Source organism: Pongo abelii, chromosome X (genome assembly GCF_028885655.2).
Source record: "Pongo abelii isolate AG06213 chromosome X, NHGRI_mPonAbe1-v2.0_pri, whole genome shotgun sequence".
Classification (NCBI taxonomy): domain Eukaryota; kingdom Metazoa; phylum Chordata; class Mammalia; order Primates; family Hominidae; genus Pongo; species Pongo abelii.
Genome location: NC_072008.2, coordinates 113,706,110 through 113,725,848, shown reverse-complemented (window position 1 = coordinate 113,725,848; position 19,739 = coordinate 113,706,110). Strand labels below are relative to the sequence as shown.

At 38.4% G+C, this 19,739-nt stretch overlaps 1 protein-coding gene across 6 annotated transcripts in view; it reads right to left on the bottom strand.

The window, feature by feature from the left end:
• MID2 (midline 2) overlaps positions 1-19,739 on the bottom strand; it is a 101,389-nt gene that overhangs the window by 14,806 nt on the left and 66,844 nt on the right. For all 6 annotated transcript variants that reach the window (XM_009235148.3, XM_054544942.2, XM_063721035.1 and 3 more), the window contains 2 exons: positions 8,046-8,153; positions 6,490-6,638 (listed from right to left, as the gene is read on the bottom strand). In XM_009235148.3, coding sequence (XP_009233423.1) covers positions 6,490-6,638; positions 8,046-8,153 — 257 coding nt within the window. The remainder of the gene's footprint in view (positions 1-6,489; positions 6,639-8,045; positions 8,154-19,739) is intronic.

Sequence of the window (19,739 nt, the reverse complement as noted above, 5' to 3'; positions counted from 1 at the left end):
GTGGTAGTGGGACAAAACATTTCAGAGGGTTGGAGAGTAGAGATTATTAAATACAGTGGTTTGAATATATGTTTTATTTTTGCTTTCATGAATTCTCACGGAAATAACAGTCAAAGAATGAAATGTCATAAACCCACAAAGACAAAGAGAATGGAAAAGAGATGCCAACAAGTAAAAGATTGTCAACAAATGTTTGGAAGCTAGAAAGGGATGAATGTGTGGTAACCAATAACAGACCAGAGAAAGCTAGATCAGGAAGCCAACAACATCAAGTTGATTTAGTGCCACAGAAAGTTGAAAGTTTGCATGAGGAACAACTAGATCCACAGATTCATGCACACTAAACCAGAGACTACCCTTCCCTCATTCTGGCAGGATATGTGAGTTTTACTTTCTGCTGAGCTTTGACATTATACTAAAAGCAGTCTTAAAACTCTCAGCTCCTTTTCCCTCCTTGGCTCCCAGAATGCTGGCAGCCAGGTTTATACCTTCCACACCGCTGCCCCTCCAATCAAAAGCGGGAAATTGGAGGATTCCATCCAAGGGAAACTGACCCAAGAGAAAAGACCTACAGAACTGACACTTGGGAGTCCATCAATAAAAAGCCGGCATTCAACCTTATAATCCTATAGCAAAGTTCACCAACCCATAAATTATTCCCATCCACTCACAGTTTCCAGTCATCTTTTAGTGCTTAAACTCAAACACACAGCCAGTAGTTTGCCAGATATTTAGGAAAAGACAGCAATTTAAACTAACAGAGAAAAGGAACTGGGAGGAAACCCAGACAATGCAGGGTTTAGAAGCAAACTTTTTAAAATGATAATATTCTCAAGAAGAAAACCAAATAGTTCGTATCCACAAAGCAAAAACAGAATGCTAAAAAAGAAACAAGGATGAAGGATGAGCTCTTGTGAATAAAATTAGGAATGCTGAGATTAAAATTTCAATAGAAGGATTTAATGAAAAATTAAGGAAGTATCTTAGTAAAATAAGAAGACAAAGTCATGGAAAATGGAAAAGATAAAATTAGAGAAAAAAGTCTAGGATGTCCAACAGTTCACTAATCAAAGTCCCATAAACAAAGAAGAGAAAGAATAAAGGGGAGGAAATTATTAGCAAATAATACAAGAACAATTCCCAGAGCTAGAGGTCACCAGTCTTTAGATTAGAAAGATTCACTGAGTGCCCAGGAAAAATGAATGACAAAAAGTCCACAATGGGCTAGGCACGGTGGCTCACACCTGTAATCTCAGCACTTTGGGAGGCCAAGGTGGGCAGATCACTGGAGATCAGGAGTTCGAGACCAGCCTGGCCAACATGGTGAAACCTCATCTCTACTAAAAATACCAAAATTAGCCAGGCGTAATGGTGTGAGCCTGTAGTCCCAGCTACTAGGGAGGCTGAGACAGGAGAATCACTTGAATCTGGGAGGCGGAGATTGCAGTGAGCTGAGATCATGCCACTGCACTCCAACCTGGGCAACAGAACAAGAAGAAAGAAAGAAGGAAAGAGAAAGAGAGAGAGAGAGAGAGAGAGAGAGAGAGAAGGAAAGGAAAGGAAAAGAAAGGAAAGGAAAGGAAAGGAAAATCTATAACAGAGGCAAATCTTGGTGAAATTTCAGAAAAACTGGGTTAAAGATAAGATCTTTAAAACTTCTAGATCGTAATGGCTATTATTAAAAAGAGGAAGGATAAGTGCTGGTGAGGATGTAGAGAAAAGGGAACCCTTATACATTGTTGGTGGGAATATAAATTAGTACAGCCATTATAAAAAACTGTATGGAGGTTCCTCAAAAAACTAAAAATAGATCTACTGTAGGATCCAGCAATCCCACTAGTCAGTATATATCCAAAGAAGTTGAAATCAATATGTGAAAGAAATATCTGCATTCCCATGTTCACTGAAGCATTATTCAGAATAGCCAAGATACGGAATATACCTAAGTTTCTATCAATGGATGAATGGATAAAGAAAATGTGGTATAGATACATAATGTAATACCTTTCAGCCACTGAAGTCGGAGGAAATCCTGTTATCCTTGATAGCATAAATGAACCTGGAGGATGTATGCTAAGTAAAATAAGCCAGGCACAGAAAGACAAATACCATATGATCTCGCACATAGGTGGAATCTGAAAAAATCAAACTCATAGAAATAGAGAGTAGAATGGTGGTTACCAGAGGCTGGTAGGAGGAGGAGGGAATGGGGAGTTGTTGGACAAAGGGTATAAAGTTTCAGTTAGACAGGAGGAATAAGTTTCTGAGATCTGTTGTGCAGCAGTGTGAATATAATCAATAATAATATATTGTATGTTTCAAAATAGCTAAAAGAGTAAATCTCAATGGCTGACCACAAAAAATGGTGAGGTAATGGATATGTTAATTGGCTTCAATTAGTCATTCCACATCATATGCATATATCAAAACATCATATTGTAACCCATTAATGTATACAACTATGATTTGTCAATTAAAAGTAATATTAACTTTTGTTTAAGCTTCTGGATTTTAAAATATAGGTTATATTCAAAAGATCTGGATTCAAAACGGCAGTGAACTTCTCAACACAATAATGGAAGCCAGGAGACAATGAAGTCATGCCTTCAAAATTTATTTCCAACCTATCAAGTGTGAAAATTAACTTGAAATATTTTTAGGCAAAAAGTTCTTGAAAATTTACTTCCCATGTACTCTTTCTTAAGAAACTATAGGAGAGTTTGTTTGAAAAGCTTAAGGGAATCAAGTGGTACAGGAAGGGGAAATCCAGACAGAGCCCAACGAGTTCCCTAAAATTAAGGAGACAGAGCTGAGAATCCAAGTGGACGAAGTTGGCTGGAGTTCACAGGACATAGTACCAGAGAGGAAACAGCTGCAGAGAGAATTCTAGAGACCTTCAGAGTTTCCCTCTAGTAGTCAACAGAATACTGATCAACAAATGCATGCGAGGAAACTGCATAATGCTGGGGAAAGAGCCACCCAAAAAGATAAGAGGGAATAATCCCTGGCGCTCACATAGGTCTAGCAATAGTGTCTGTTCCTACCAGCTAAACTGGAAAATCTCATGACTCACAGCACACTGGATAGAGTACTCAGAAGGGTTTTGCCTCAGTAGTGGGGAAAAATTGTCTCTAGACTAAACATTGCTCTGATCTCACCTATCAAATCTGAAAACCAAGACTTGAAAGGATCAAGCTGTTTTCAAGTAACTTAACTGTGTCTCAGAACAAAGTTTAAGAATATTTATAGGAATACAAAAATATACAGCATCCCAAAAGAGAAAATTAACAAGTCTGACATCCAGTAAAAAATTACCTGATAGGTAAAAAATCAAGAAAATACAATCCATAATGAGAAGAAAAGGCAACCAATTGAAACGGACCCAGATATGACACAGGTATTAGAATTAGCAAGCAAGGACATAAAAGCAATTATTTTAACTGTATTCCATATGTTCAGAAAGCTAGAGGAAAGGCTAAATATCTTTTTTTGTTTTCAGAGACAAGACATTGTCCTGTTGCCCAGGCTGGAGTGCAGCGGCAGCATCATGACTCACTGTACCCTTGAACTCCTGGGCTCAGAAGATCCTCTTTCTTCAGCCTCCCAAGTAGCTAGGACTACAGGCACATGCCACCAGATGCAGGCTTTTTTTTTTTTTTTTTTTTTTTTTTTTTGCGATAGAATCTCGCTATGTTGCCTAGGCTGGTCTCAAGTGATCTTCCCACCTCAGCCTCCCAGAGTGCTGCGATTAAAGCTGTGAGCCACCACACCCAGCCTGAATATCTTGAGATATGGAAGACACTTTTTAAAAGACCCAAATCAAACTAGAGATGAAAGCTATAATATCTAAGATAAAAAATACACTGGAGGGGTTAACAGCAGATTAGGTATCACAGAAGAAAAGGCTAGTGAACTTGAAGATATAGCAATAGAAGCTACCCAAAATGAAACACACTTGCATGTGTTTTCACAATGGCAAAAAAAATAAAAAGACTGCAAAACAAAAATAGAGCATTGGTAAGCTATAGGACAATTTCAGGCAGCCAAATATACATGTAATTGGAATCCCCAATAGAGAGGAAGGAAGTGGCATAAAAAGTATTTGTAGAAGTAGTGGCAGAAAAAAAGTCCAAATTTGCAGAAGTTAATTGATACTGTCTAAAGTTGAAAAAAATTTAAACTACCAATGTAAGGATGTTATTTAGAAATGTAAGGTCTTGCCGATACAAACACCTGATAGAGCTGAAATTGCTTGGCTTTGTTGTAAGAGTGTAGACTGTGGCACTAGAGTCCCTAAATTTGAATCTTGCCTGTGCCCCTTACTAGTTGGACAATTGCAAGCAAGTTATTTAACCTCTCTGAAAATCGTTCTCTCATTTATAAAATGGGGATAAAAGTAGTATCTACCTCGTAAAGTTTTTTTGAGGATTAAGTGAGTTAATACTTACGAAGGCTTAAAATAATGCCCAGTACAAAGTAAGAACTCTGTTGATAATAGTATTATCAGAGAGCAGACATTGAGAATGAGGAGATTGCTATTTCTTGCAATATGACTTATAGTAATATTTTACTTTCTAACTATGCACAAGGTACTTGGATATAAATACATTTTAAATATTTCAGAAGAGTAAATTAGGGGTGAGGAAATGTAAAGTCTCGAAGTTTGCTGTGCAGGGAAGGAGAGGGACAGGTGATAATTGGAGGGGATATGAAGTAGAGGAAAGTCATGGGGTTTTTTTGTTTGGTTGGTTTTAGGTAGGAAAGACATGAGTGGGTTAAAAATGGATGTGAAGTCAACTATAGAGAGGGATAAATTGAAGCTACGGAAAAAAGAGTGTATTTGGCCAAAGCACAAATAAAGAGACATCTCTTCCATTTTAATCAGAAGGAAGGCAGAAGTTAATGGATGTGGACATAAGTGTGTTCAGAAGTTTGATATGAGAAGCTGAATTCATTATTTCACACTTACTGTTCTTTGTAAAATAAGAGGGCATTTACTGAGCATAAGCAGAAAAGTGGCAGAGTTGGAATTTTGAGGTAAGTACAAAAGATTTGAGATAGCCATTATGATGACAAGTTAAAAAGAAAGCTGATCAAAGCAATGCAGAAGGATTTCAGGTTAGCACTGAAGGCCCAGGTGAGGTTTAGAAGCTATACATTTGTGATGCAGTAGTACCGACCTCTTTGGTTATGTGATTTTCTCCAGTAGGGTGCTGCAACTCAAATATAGGAATGGAAAAAGTGGGACTGATTCAGGGTTAGGATTTTATCAGATTGGTATGTTAAAAGGACAATGGGGCAAGGGGATTGAGAATATTGAAAAGAGAGTATCTGAAGTGAGAAATCACAGATCCTAAATAGGCTAAAGAAAGAAGTAAAGACAGGAAATAGCTGGTAGGTCAGAAGAAAGTATAGGAGTCAGGCCTTAGCAGTCTCAACAAAGTTGAAGTATATATGTATTTGAAGAAAAAAAGAATTGTTGGCTGAGGGCAGTGGCTCACGCCTGTAATACCAACACTTTGGGAGGCTGAGGCGGGCGTATTACTCGAGGCCAGGAATTCGAGACCAGCCTGGCCAAGATGGCGAAACCCCATCTCTACTAAAAATACAAAAATTAGCCAGGCATGGTGGTTCATGCCTATAATCCCAGCTACTTGGGAGGCTAAGTCAGGAGAATCGTTTGAACCTGGGAGGCAGAGGATGCAGTGAGCCAAGATTGCACCACTGTACTCCAGCCTGGGCAACAGAGTGAGACTCTGTCTCAAACAAAACGAAACAAAAATAAGAAAAAAGAGTTGCTAAGTAGAGGTTATAGTTAAAAACTGGGGTGTTTTAAGTTATGATTTCAGTGCAACTCTGAGTGATGGTGAAGTTCAGCATGTGGTCCATGAAAATGGGTGGATGAGATGGAGCTCTGAGGTGAGAGTCACTGTTAGAGGGGATGTTAAAAAAGCTAGATGGCTAAAGCATTAGATGAGTCAGCCATGTGATTGTTGCTGAACTCACCCAAAATGATGGCAGAGGCAATGGGAGGAATACTGTGAGCCTGGAGCCAAGGTCTTCAATGAATGAGAAGGAGATATATGGAGGTCAAATCTGGCCTAATGAGCCTCTGCAGCCTCTTGAAGTCTTGGTGACTATACTGAATAATGTTTCACTTTAGACCCTGGACTTTTTTATGGATGGGCTTCTAAGGATCTGTGAGTCCTCTGAAATAGTACAGAAAATTATCTGTGTATATTTATTAAATGCATTGTTTTTCCTCTGGAAGAAGGTTCATGACGCTCATCTAATTTAGAAAGGAGTGAGTGATTAAATAAAGGCCTAAAAATTACTGCCGTAAAGGATTTATGTGCAGAATAACTAAATGAAAGCAATAGAAACTGCATGCAGACTGAGAAGAGCACACACCTATCAATATAGCTAAAAGTTTCTCTACCCTTATACCAACACCATCATAGAAAGCTCACGCGCTTACAAGGAACTGACCTCTCAGCAATATTTTTTGCAGACTGTAGAAACCGTGCCTGGTCATTTTCTTTCAGGATATGCTCAGCTTGGTTGATGAGGACTGTTGACCGTTCAAGACACTGGCGGCAATTAGCAACCTGCTGTGCCAGCTTTCTCAGTTTCATAACCTTTAAGGAATTAGTAAAAGAAAAAAATAAGATAAAACATGCAGTGCTTAATTAAAAACAATAAAAAACAACATGAAGAAGGTATGCTGCAGTGATTCTAAAAATAAGGTTTATTAATATTCCATGGTCCCTGTACTAACCACTCACCTTCTCACTCTACCCACCGTGTCTCTTGTGCCAACCCCTCCTTCTCTTGTCTACCGCTTGTATACTTAGGCTGCAACACAGTCATATACTCTCGGTTATCTACACCCTCTGTGTATTAGTAACATTAATTTTTCTGGTTATAAATCAATGCATGCCCATTATAGAAAATTCAGAAAATAAAAAAGTATAAAAGAAACACTACTACCCAGAGATTATAATTGTTTATATTTTTGTTTGTTTACATTTTGTTGTCAATATATTTTCACACATGTTTACTAAAAAGTACCATCTTTTTCTTTATGAGTATCTACAGTTCTATGTATATATTTCTCTAAGTGTCTTTATGCATACCTGTGTGTTCACAAATCTGTATCCAGGAAACTTTAATTCCTGGATAAGCTATAACCACTCAGCATGGCACAAATTATTAGTGATCACTCTAGCCTCTCAAAACATCTCACATTATACACACAGCATGAACTTATAACCACTAACACTGACGAGCAAGCCAACAAGCCTAAAACCATATATCTGTATGGAGGCTCACACTTGACCCTTATGATCATGATTCTTCAGTTCCCAGGCTAGAAACCTGAATGTCTTCACTGAGTCTTCCCTCTCTCTCATTCATCTTCTATATTTAAAAGTTCAATGTTTCCTATCATTTCCTTTCTAGCAATGCCTGTTGTGTTCTTCCCCCTATTTGTGCTGCCACTACTCTGGTTTAGGTCTTTATCAACTCTTACAAAGCATCATTCCATAAGTCTCATAACTTGCTACCCTGACTTTGGTATCATCCCATTCTGATCTACCCTGCATACCTCTGCCATATCAATCCATCTTACTCCCTTCCTAAGAAACTAGAATGGCTGCCCAACACTTTTCAGATTAAGCCCAGAGTCCTCATCCTGGAATTCATGGTCCATAATCCTGACTCACATTTCTACCATTACTTTTTTCCTTTTCATTGAGTTATAACATACAACAGTAAAGCACCCAAATCCTAAGTATACAGGTCAATGAACTTTTGCCTACACATACACCCACATAAACCAGGTCAAGATATAGAACGTTTCTAACACCCAGAATGGCCATCGTTTTTACTGGATTCAGAGCAATAGGCCAAACATCACTTCTTTGCCTCTCCCCCTATAATCTCATTTCTTCTTGATTTCATGATCAAACCGGAATCATCTGGATCAAACTTTGATATTTGTAAAGTCAACTCTTCCTTGGATTCACTGAAGTGATGTGCTTTACCTTTGTCTCTTTGATTTTGACAGCGATCATTTGCTTCCTCTGCTGGATGATCTCTACCAACTCGTCACATTCTTCCATAAGTTTTGCCTCATGCATAGCAGTATTCACCTGCCAAGAAATTTCAGAGTATTACACAGTGATTGTTGCCTTTGTCCCCTGCTGGCTCTAAAAGGTTCGGACTGACAGCTAAGCATGCACAACTTCTTCCATACCTCCCTCATACGATCCACTCCTAGAAGAAGGGTAGAGATGATGATATTAATGATGCAAGGGCATTGAAGCACCACAGTTAGGAAGCTCTCCAGGCCTCTGGTAGATCATGATGGTTAATGGAAGGCTGGGCAGAAGGACAGATGAGATGGGGGCATGTTATTCCCACTGAACAATTCCCTTTACTCCAGTACCCTTTCCTCCTGCTGTTCTTTTGGAAAGAGGGTAAGGAGATTTATGTATGTCAAGAAAAGAGTATCCTCCTCCACAGGCACAATATTAAGATAACATTACAACAATATATTGTGCTAACAAAAATGTTTTCAGTTTTCCTTGTTCCCTTCTAATTTTTCACATTAAATATATCATTAAACATATATTCATGTGTATATATTTTTCACATAGTTGTCGTGTTTTAGTGGGTATTTCTCACCTTGGGCTGTCCAGTATCTGAATACCTTTCCTATTTTGGGATACTGGCTGCATCAAAACATCTTTACTGCAAAGTCAGGGTTGGAAAAAAAAAACTACCATTCTTCATTTTCTTTCCATGGATTGATTTCTCCTTCTCCTCATCTCTATTATTATTGACACTAGATGGTACAGAGCCCCCAGGAGGGGCTAAAATGAGAGCAGGGGATTTTGGGGCTGCCCAAGTATAACAGGAAAGGAAGGAGAAAGGAACTAACATCTTTTTAGTACTTAACTTGCCAAGCACTTCATAGGTAAATTATTTCATGTAATTATCATAACAATTTTACAATATAGGAACCACGTTTATTCCCATTTCACAGATGGGAAAACTGAGGCATAGAGAATTTTAGTGACTTGCTCAAAAATCACACAGCTAGTAAGTGGTAAAACCAGAATTCAAACCGAGTTCTGTCAAGTGAAACCCCTGGGCTGGCTGGGTGGGCGGGCGAGGTTCAGTTCCATTTCAGCAGCACACAGAGCAGTCATACAGGGAAGCACAAGCATTCCAAGAGTCTATTCAAGGATCACTCGAGCAGAGCTCTAGAAGGCTGAGGAACAGACAATGGGTTACTTGAGAGCATCAAAACTCAAGGGACTAGATGTGCTTCATTAGCAAGGTAGGGCTGCATTTCCAATTGCTATCCCTCTTCAGAGGGTTCCTTCATATTCTCCAACCCAAGCAAAATACCTGTCACTGGACCCTACTACCCCCTCTCTCATACTTGAAGCTCCCTGATGGCTAATTTTCTGTTTCCTACTTAACTGAAATAAAATATGTCTGTTGCTGAGTGACAATCTTATGTTGCTTTTTTCCATTTTCTAGGGCAATGCCACAATGGGGGCTTCTGTTTACTCTGAATGGCACTCTAGCCATTCTACTTTTTTTTCTCAGACACCTCACCCTTTCCCTAAATTGGATCTACCTTTCCAAGGCAGATATCTTACCAGCTCACGAACTCCTTTATCTGAGACTAAGAGATTCATTTAGTTTTCTCTGGGTCCTTGCTTACAGTATCTAGAAACTTAGACACTTGCCATTTATAATTTCTTTTTTAGGTGGCTATTGGTGTAGTACACAATGATGTCGTATCTGGTTTCTTAAAATGTAATCTTTGGACTAGCCTTTACATAACACTATATGCCAGGCATTGCTCTAGTTTACATATATTGGCTCTCTCAATCCTCAAAACAGTCCCGAGGTAGGTACCTTTGTCTACATTTGACAGATGAGGAAAACTAAGCACAGAGAGATTAAGTGACTTGCTTAAGGTTACACAGTTAGTACGTAGCAGAGAGGAGATTTGGGCTGAGAGAGTCCAACACTAGAGACTACACGTTTAACCTTACACATATGCTACTCTCCAGTTGAGTGTAACAACACCCTTTTCTTCAATTTCTGAAAATCATCATCTCTTTCAAATCATCCATCTTTATTCTGTCATCTGTTTCTCATTAGTCACTTCAGACTCCTGTTGTTCCCCTAGAATGCCATGCACTTTCATGTCCTGTGCCTTTGCCCGAGACTGTCATTTTACTTGGAAAGTCATTTCCCCATCTGTTTATTGAACACATTTCTACTTATCTTTTAAGGCCCTTCTCAAAGATCATCACTTCTGTAATTTTTCTCACTTGCTTGGACATAAGCAATTGATCCCCTATTTATATTTTCACATACTCTATATATAGTTCAATTATACCATTTCCTATATTTTATCATATTAGTCTGTCTTCCTCACTCCATCATGAGTTCTGGAGGGCAAGAATTGGGTCTTATGTGACTATATCTATCTCCAGTATCATGATGGGCACATAGTAAATGCTCCGTAATTATTTGTTGGATTGAATTAAATGTGAAAAAAGGTATCTTTTACTCCTCATTAGACACGTCTACTTTGTTACTCAAGTTACCCTAAACTCAGTAAGTCTAAAAACAAACTTATCGCCTTCTCTCCAGATCTGGCTTCCACCTCGGATTTTCCTATTTTTGTGTCAATGCTACTATCATTATTGCAGTTACTCAGGTTCAGTAAGCTCTGACTGCTACTTCTCCTTTGTCCCCACATAAATTCATAGCAGTCCCAAAGTCCTTCCCTCCTTTCCTTTTTAATCATGCTAAATTTCCTCGGTGGCTGGTCCAAGTGCAGTAGTGTTTACAACTAACTGATTGCAAATAGTTACAGGTTTCTTTGTTCCTTCTCCACTCCCACTGCTTCACTTAACTACCCTTAAACAAAGTTATTCGTTAATATAGTGAGGATCTGAGCCAAGGAACCAATAGGTTGAAGCACTTATCACCTATTGTGATAGGACTGTTGTTGCAAAAACCTCGTTAATTAATCTCCCTACCTTGAGAATATTTCCTTTGCCACCCATCCTCATAATCCTTCCTCTACTCTGAAGCCAGGAAAAATCATGTCTTCATTACCAGACATCTTTTCAAGCATCTTTTCTGTGCAAAGCATTATGCTAAGGCTCTGCCCTCAAAAAATTTGCAATCTGGATGGGGAAGAGCCATATACATATAAAAGAAACCAATCAAGGTAGCATAAATTAAATACTGAATGGGTGATGTAGACTATAATCTACTGAAATTAAAAGGAAAGATTACTTTTGGTGAGTAAGTGGAAGAAAGATGCATGGATGAAATGGAACTTGAATTAAACCTTAAAGATGGAGTAAGACTTAGATTAAAAAGGTGTGAAGGAGAGAAATTTCAAGCCAAACAAATGAGATTGAACTTTATTTTTAGGCAGTATGGTATCTTTAAGTAGTATTTTTGAGGGGAGGAAAGGTAAGGTGGTACAAGAAGTACCACAGTGAACTTGTTTAAGAAGATTAACAGGGACTGATTTGATGGAGGGTAATAGTAAACCTGAGGACTATTTAGGAGGCTATTGTGATGTGGACAGGGCATACCCAAGGAGAATATCAGAAATAGAAAGGAAATATCAAATACAAGAAGCACTCTTTCGCTTACATATCTTCAATTAGACAGCAAGCTCTTTGAGGGAAGATTTTACACTACTTTGTCTCTCCCATTATAACTGGTACAAAGCCTTACAACAAATATTTACTGACTGATTTAGCACAGTAAAAAAATCAAAATAAGAATGCCAAGCATTATAAAATATACTCCAGTGAGTGTATTTTGTAGAGAAAATATAAGGTGAAATCAGGGAGCTAGGGTGGGAATGTTTTTTGGACAGTCACATCAGGGGAGATAAAACCAGGCACAACTAATAGAATGAAAAGTTGGCTGAAGAGGCACAATTCCAAACTAAAGGTAAAGCAATGACATTAAAATCTTTTCATGTCAAGAAGCACCCCAGAAGAGCAGGGTCCTTAAGTGTTTTCTGAACAGGAAGTACTTCAGGGAAAACCGGTCTTTGTGATGTGAATAAAACAACTCAAATTGCTTGGAAGACATTTGAAAGCCCCTGGTATTTTCTTTGTTTGAAGACATAATACATTGAGGTATTTCACTTGCTTTTTAACGCTTAATTGAAAATAACTGGGTTACCTTAATAAGCATACTTGGCTGGTTGGTTGGTTTGTGGAAGACCCTAGCTCTTTATTTGACATTCGCTCTTTGTATTAGGTTAGTGGTTTTGTCTAAATGGCTTTATGTCTGTGGAAAAAAATCTATCCTCCTTGAAAATACCATTAGGTCAATCTTGGCAACCTACTTGTATAAATCCACCCACCCCAAAAAGACTTTTGGGAGGCAGTTTGTGATGTTTATGACTAAGAGTCTTAGCCTCAATCTTCCAAGTCCTAAACACTAGACAACACAGGCTCCCTGGTAAGTCTCCAGGTCCTCTTCTCTGCTCTTTGCTCTTTTACTTTCTTCTTAAGGCAGCAAAAATTTGACTTGCATATTTCTTTCCAACTGCCCATCCTACCCTACTACCTCCCAGCCCAAAGACTGACTGTAGAGTAAGACCTAGTCTTCCCCAGTTTCCACCTATTCTTAATACAAACACATAAGGCCCCCGATGGAAGGACTTTACCACTGTTCAATACAAGGAAATAAATAGGTGGGAGTTCGCCAAAGCCATAAGTTGCAAAGATTTAAGAAACTGCAAAAAGTTATTTTGGCAATTGTTTCTCTTCTGTATTGAAATGTAAATGGGCTAGACCTTTTTGCCCTTAGCTTCTTTCAGAGAGCTTACTTGATAGGATTCTTTTTTGGGGTGGAGAGGGGCAGGGGAGATATTCCATTGCTCATTCTATAGTTATTTTATTCCTGGGTTTAAAGTTCATCAGCCTTCCCTTCAACCCGCTCCCACGATAACTTCCCCACTTCCACTTTCACCTCAGCTTAGTCACATCCATCAGTCATATACAGCATCACTGCACAGGAGTTCAGAAGGAACTGAGATTTCCTGTTCAGATGGAACAAGATATATGAAATAGTAGATGATCCCATATACCCAGACTCAAGTGAAATGCAATAATTATAATAATAATAATAATTATATGGCAAGGAATTCCTCACTGGCTTCTCCATCTCAGTGCTCTCCACTCTACATAGTAAATGCCAACCTAGTTTATTCTCTGAAATCTTCTGCCCAAATAGATCTCCCTTCCACCAGAATATTGTGAAATTTTGGCATTAAAGATCATTTGGGTAAGTTTTTATTTCAACAAACATTTATTGAGTGTTTCCCACATACCACAGTATATCCCACATGTATCCAGCATAGTTCTGGGTTTCCCTGAGTGGGATATAATGATGAAAAAGACTCAGCTTCTGCCTTCAAGGCACTTACAGTCTAGTAGAGACTATGAGTGTGAATATAACTAATTATAATTTAAGGACCAGCAAAACAAGTAATAGAATACAATTAAAGGTGTATGAGATCATAGGAAAGAGAAAATTTGGAAAAGGACAATCAGAGGGTTAGATAAAGTTTCATGTAGCTGAGCTGGTCTTCAAGGATGAGCAAGACTTGGGCAGGTAGAAATGGAGCTTAAGGGGAGACAAGTTTAGGCAGAGTGAATTACATGAACAGCATGAGCAAAAGCATAAGCAGAAAAATAGAAAATGTGCTTGGTTAAAGCAGATCAGCCTGACAGATGTAATGGAGGCAAATAAGGCTAGAAACAAGGGTTGGAGATATATTATGGAGAGCTGTGCTGTCATTTTGAGTCTCTGAAAGTACTTGGATAAAAATGTCAGGATCTTAGCATTATAGTAACACCTTAAGAATTGTTAATTGACATCTTAGTTGAGAGCAAGGTGAAGAGAGAAGGCAGACGCAGTACATGAAGAACTGGGAGGGGGACACAACAAACTTCCCACTTCCCATTATTGCCCAGGACCACTCGGGTGATCACTATCCCACCTTCTCAGACTCCATAACAGAAAAAACAGGCTGAGTTGGGCTTTATTTAATAAGCAGTCACTTTCTGTGCAAAGGAGATGAGAAGGAAAAGTAAGAGGTAAATTGGACATCTGATGAATTATCAAGAAATTATTATGAACAGCCTTGTCACCTTACTGAGCTGCAAAGAATTCATTACTTTCTTAAAATGATGCATTTAAGAAAACACAATGTTTATGAAGCAGACATAGCATTTGCTGTGGCAGCATCAAAGCTAAGGTGTTAACCCAGATCACACTTTAAGGATCCTTCTCTCTCTCTCCTCCCACCCTCACACTCTCTCACACGCACACACATACACATACATCACTACCACTAGCACTAGCATCATGATCACCACCAGCACTATAGCCCTGTTGTATCAGGAAGTTTCAAATGTATAAAAGGAAGAGGAAGAAGAGACAATCTTCTTTTTTGTTTTCTAAAGGTAAACACTGCAACATTTCAAAGATGGTCCTTCCAGCTTTACGTAAATATGACTACATGAAGCAGGGATTTTAAAAAATTGGTTATACCTGTTTCTTTAGATTTGAGGGAAGGTGGTCACTTAAAGGAGTAAGAAATAAATGAAATTATTAATAGAATTTTTAGTCACCTGTACTGGAGTAACTACAGTTTAGCAAGCAAAAAAAATACTGAGACATAGTTAAGCAATCTACAGCTTCAGTGTGTAATTTTTTTGTCCAGGGAGGGGGTGAGGGATTAGGAGGGTAGAGGTAGCTGGGAGATTGGCTGTTAAAGTTAGAAAAGTAGTGTGGATGGGGAGGTGGCAGCCAAGCCATTTCTAGAAGTATAACTATCGTAGTGAATTGGGCTCAGGGACTCATGCTATGTGAGGCCTTCAGATAGACATTGACTGACAGAAAAGTTTTCTATCCGCTTGTGGGAGGAGTACATAAGAGTTAATACTTTTATAGTGCTAACCACATGTTAGGCACTATTCTAATTGCTTCATGTATTTTCACTTGTTTACTTTTCCCATTAACCCCATAAGGTAGGCACTATTATTACCATTCCCATTCTACAGAAGAAACCGAGAAAACATAGAGGTTATGTAACTTGCCCAAGGTCATATAACTAGTAAATATCAGAGCTAGGATTTGCACCCAGGCAGTCTGGCTCATGTCTATGGTTTTAACCACTGTGTGTGTGCGTGCGTGTGTGTGTGTGTGAGAGAGAGAGAGGCTGTGTTCACAAACATACTTCTTTTTCCTGTAGAGTTGCCTCTCATGACAATCACAATCTCTAGAGTTAACCATTGCAAATATTTTGTTATTTCCTTCCTGACTTTTGAAAAAAAAAGTACCTGTATAGAAATACATAATACAACATATTTTAAAAGCATAGACAGTTCACACACATATATATACACACATATATTTTGTATGTACTTTACCCTATGTCTAACTAATAAAAAGAATGGAGACAGAGGGTGAGGACAATCTGCTCCATATACATGCCTTAGGAATGGCATTATGCCGTGTGGCAATTCTGTGTTGATTTTGGAGTCCTTTCTCCTCAGGAAACAGACAACCAAACCTTTATAGCCTTAGGCTTAGTTACTGTCTCCCCCATATTCTCTTTGTAAGCAAAGCAACTGTTTGTTTTTTATTTTTTTAGATGGAGTCTTGCTCTGTTGTCCAGGCTGGAGTGCAGTGGCGTGACCTCGGCTCATTTCAACCTCCCCCTCCCAAGTTCAAGTGATTCTCCTGCCTCAGCCCCCAACCCCCCCACAACCCCACCGAGTAGCTGGGACTATAGGCATGCACCACCATTCCCAGCTAATTTTTGTATTTTTAGTAGAGATGGGTTTCATCTGTTGGCCAGGTTGGTCTCGGAACACCTGACCTCAAGTGATCCGTCCACCTTCGGCCTCCTAAAGTGCTAGGATTACAGGTGTAAGCCACCACGTAACTGTTTGGAACATGGAAGAAAAAGGTGGGAGATATAACCTAGGTTTTTCATCTGGTATTTTATGTACATAGCTATAAAATTTTTTGTGAAATGAGGCAGAAACCTCCTTTCTATCTCATCAGAACCTGTAATTAGATCTTAAAAAGACTGAAGAAATAATTGATTCCTACTCCATCACTTAAGAGATAGAAATATGGGGCCTAGAGAGGGGAGAGGCTTATCCAACATCACATTGCTACTAAATGACAGGGCAAGGCTTGAGCCAGATCTTCTGAGTCCTATCCAGTGTTCTTTCCAATCTACTGCTTGTTTTGTGAAGCACGGCACTTGCTTATAAATCCCTCTGAAGAAATAAAACTCTCTAGCTCTCATCCTTGTGTATTTACCCTAGAAATATGAACATTTATGTCCACACATTCATTACATGAATGGTCATAACAGCTTTGTTTCTATTAGCAAAAAACTGGAAACAACTGAAATGCTCTTCACTGTGGGTACATATAAACAAATTGTAGAACGTTCACATAGTAGAATACTACTTAGTAATAAAAAATCAAAAACTATTGATGTACACAACAAATTGAATGGCTCTCAGGGGCATTATGATGAGTGACATAGTAAATCACAGTATTTTACATACTATATGATTCCATTTACATAACATTCTAGAAATGAGAAAACTATATAACATATCAGTGGTTGCTAGGGGACAGATGTGCCTATAAAGAAGTAGCACAAATGAGTTTTGGGGGGATGATAAAACAATAATGTCCTAATTACAGTGGTGATTACAAGAATCTATAAATGTGATAAAATTAATAGAACTATCCGCCCCCCCAAAAAAAAAGTTGAGTGCATGCAAAAGCTGGTGAAAATCAAATGAGGTCTATAGTTTGCTCAATAGAATTATTGTACGAATGACAGTTTCCTAGTTCTGATAGTTGTGTGGTTATGTAAGATGTTAACATTGGAGAAGGTTAGTTAAATGTATGTGGGAACTCTCTGTATTATTTTAGCAACTTTTACGTAAGATTAAACTTATTTTTAAAAAGAAAGAAAACTCTCTAGAAGTCCCATAATGTTTAGGCACGCCTGGTCAACCAACATTTCTGTAGTTTTCTGAAGTTCTAATACATCTTCAGGCCTTTGCTCAAATGGCGTTCTTTCTCTCTCTCTCTCTCTCACACACACACGCACACATACACACACTCACCCCACTCTGTAACCTAGTTTATTTTTATCCGTAATACTTATAATCCCTAATAAAAATATGTTTGTTTATTGTGTGTCTCCTACCATTAGAATGCAAGCTTTTTAAGTTTAAGCACTTTGTTTTGTTCACTGTATCCCTAACACCTAGAATAGTGCTTGTCACACAGTAAATGCTCAGTAAATATTTGTTGAATGAATGAATGTGTGTAGGCCTTGAAATAAAGGTATTATGAAAAAAGGTATTGTATACTATGTTGCATTTCTTTATTACATGAGACAAATTTCTCTTTCATTTTATTTTTGCACACTCAAAATAGTTTTCTTTTATCTGTTGTGTCATTTAAATATTGTTTTCTGAATTATGAAAGATTTGGAGAGACGTTGGAATAACAACACCTCTAGGAGACCTAGGAGATCCTAGGAGACCACATATTCTGAAATATTTCCTTTCCCTGTGTTAAAATAAAGAAAAAGTTGCCTTTCCTAGGTGCTTTACTCACCTGGGCTTTACTCACCCTTATGATGCATAAAAGATTGTACTTACAACATCTGGCCACCAGATGGCACTGTTTATCCAAATATCCTTTCTGGGTACCTATTCGTGTACCAAGCCATGTGCTGGGTATAAAAAAAAAAAAGGATAGGACACCATACTCGGCCTGAGAGCTTAGTCTGGTGGGGAGACAAATCGGTATATAGAAGTGCTATGATGAAAGTATGCACAGGTTACCCTGAAGACACAGAAGAGGAACACCTGAACCAGATGAGGGAGGCAGGGAGTGAGGCTTAGAGCATGGGTGATGGCTTCTTGAAGGAGGTGAAGGCTGAGCTGAGCAGTACTCCTACAGATGGAAAATCGAAGGAGTGTAAGTTCTGTGAAGACAGGTGCCATGTCCACCATTATGTTGCCAGTGCCTGGCCCAACGCAGAAATGCGCTTAAATATTTGTGGAATGAATGAACAGCATATAAAGTACAGATGGCAAAAGGGCATCATTAGATGTGCTAGGACTTTATATTATCTTCAACTTTCACAATAACTCTTCAAAGCACACACTATCATCCTATTTTTTAGATGAATAAAATGAGGTTCAGTGTACGCAGCTTATAAAACAGAGCCAGACAGACTCAAGTCTATCACTTTTCTTTCCACTTACTGTCTCCCAGTGAGCATATTACTATTAATAAGTCAACTCATATTCTGCTTAAAAGGACTTGGAAAAGTGCTTCACAATATTGACATTCCTCCAAAAACAAGATAAAATATATCTACTTAATCGTTCCTTTTTAAAAGTTTTAAATTGATTTGTTTATTTTCATGTTAAAAATAGAATCAACTAAAAAGTTAAAATAATGGTATATTCTCAAATCAGCTACCCAATTTATTTAAGTAATAATGAGACATATACATGCCTTTTCAAGACAGGTTAAAGAATCAAATAGCAGATTGTTAACCTGAGTTATTAACAAAACAAAAACATTCTAGTAATATTTCAGCTAATATGCAAAATTCATAGTTTCATCTTCTAGCAGTAAAAAGAAGCACTGACAAAGACTGTGTTTTTTACATGAAATGAGAAGATCTGTGTAATACTACATTATAAGATCAAAAGTACATTAACTGTTTTACTGTTTTATAATGTTTATGGGAGATATTTCAATAATAGCACTACTTTTCAGAAAGCCATAAGAACATGAAAGATTATAGACAGACATCACTCTTACCATGGAGGATACGCCCAATTCTTGAAGCAGTCAACACTCATTTATGTGGATACATTACAGGTCATTTCACATTACCATTGAACAAATTTTACTGTTATTATGTGCTAGGCATTTTAGTAAGCCTAGCACATAATTTAGATAAGGCCTCTGCCATCATCTCGTGAATCTCATAAGGAGCAGGGAAGCAGATACTGAGCAGTTACCTGTTTGAGGAGTGCTGAAAAAGAGGTTTATCACATAAAAAGGATAATCTTTGGGTGCTTATAAGATGGGGATTTAACCAACAGTTGTCAAGTGGGGAGCTTAGATGGTCAAGGAAGGCTTCCTAAGGATGTGATATTTTTAAGGAATGAATAAGAGTTAGCTAGAGGAAGGGGAGATTCACAGCAGAGAAGACGAAGACAGCAAAAAGGTCTGGGAGACCATGCTAGAGAGGTAGGTAGGGTCCAGATCATAATGGGTTTTAAAGGCAGTGGGGGAACCATTAAAGGGTTTGTGGTAGGGAGTGACATGACAGGTTTTGCATTTTACAAGTTCATTTCCACAGCAGTGTGGAAAATGGATAGGAGGGGAACAGGATGGGCCAGAGAGACCAGTTAGAAACTGCAGTTTCCAAAATGATTGTGGCATGGCCATGGCTGCTACCTTCAGGAAGCTTCTAGTCCAACCAAGGAAACAGCCTGTAACCAAGAAATTCCTTCATGGAAGAGCAGGCAGTCTAATAGAGGTTTGCACAGCCTGTTCCACCCAAGTTCACGTGACTAGTGGGTGAC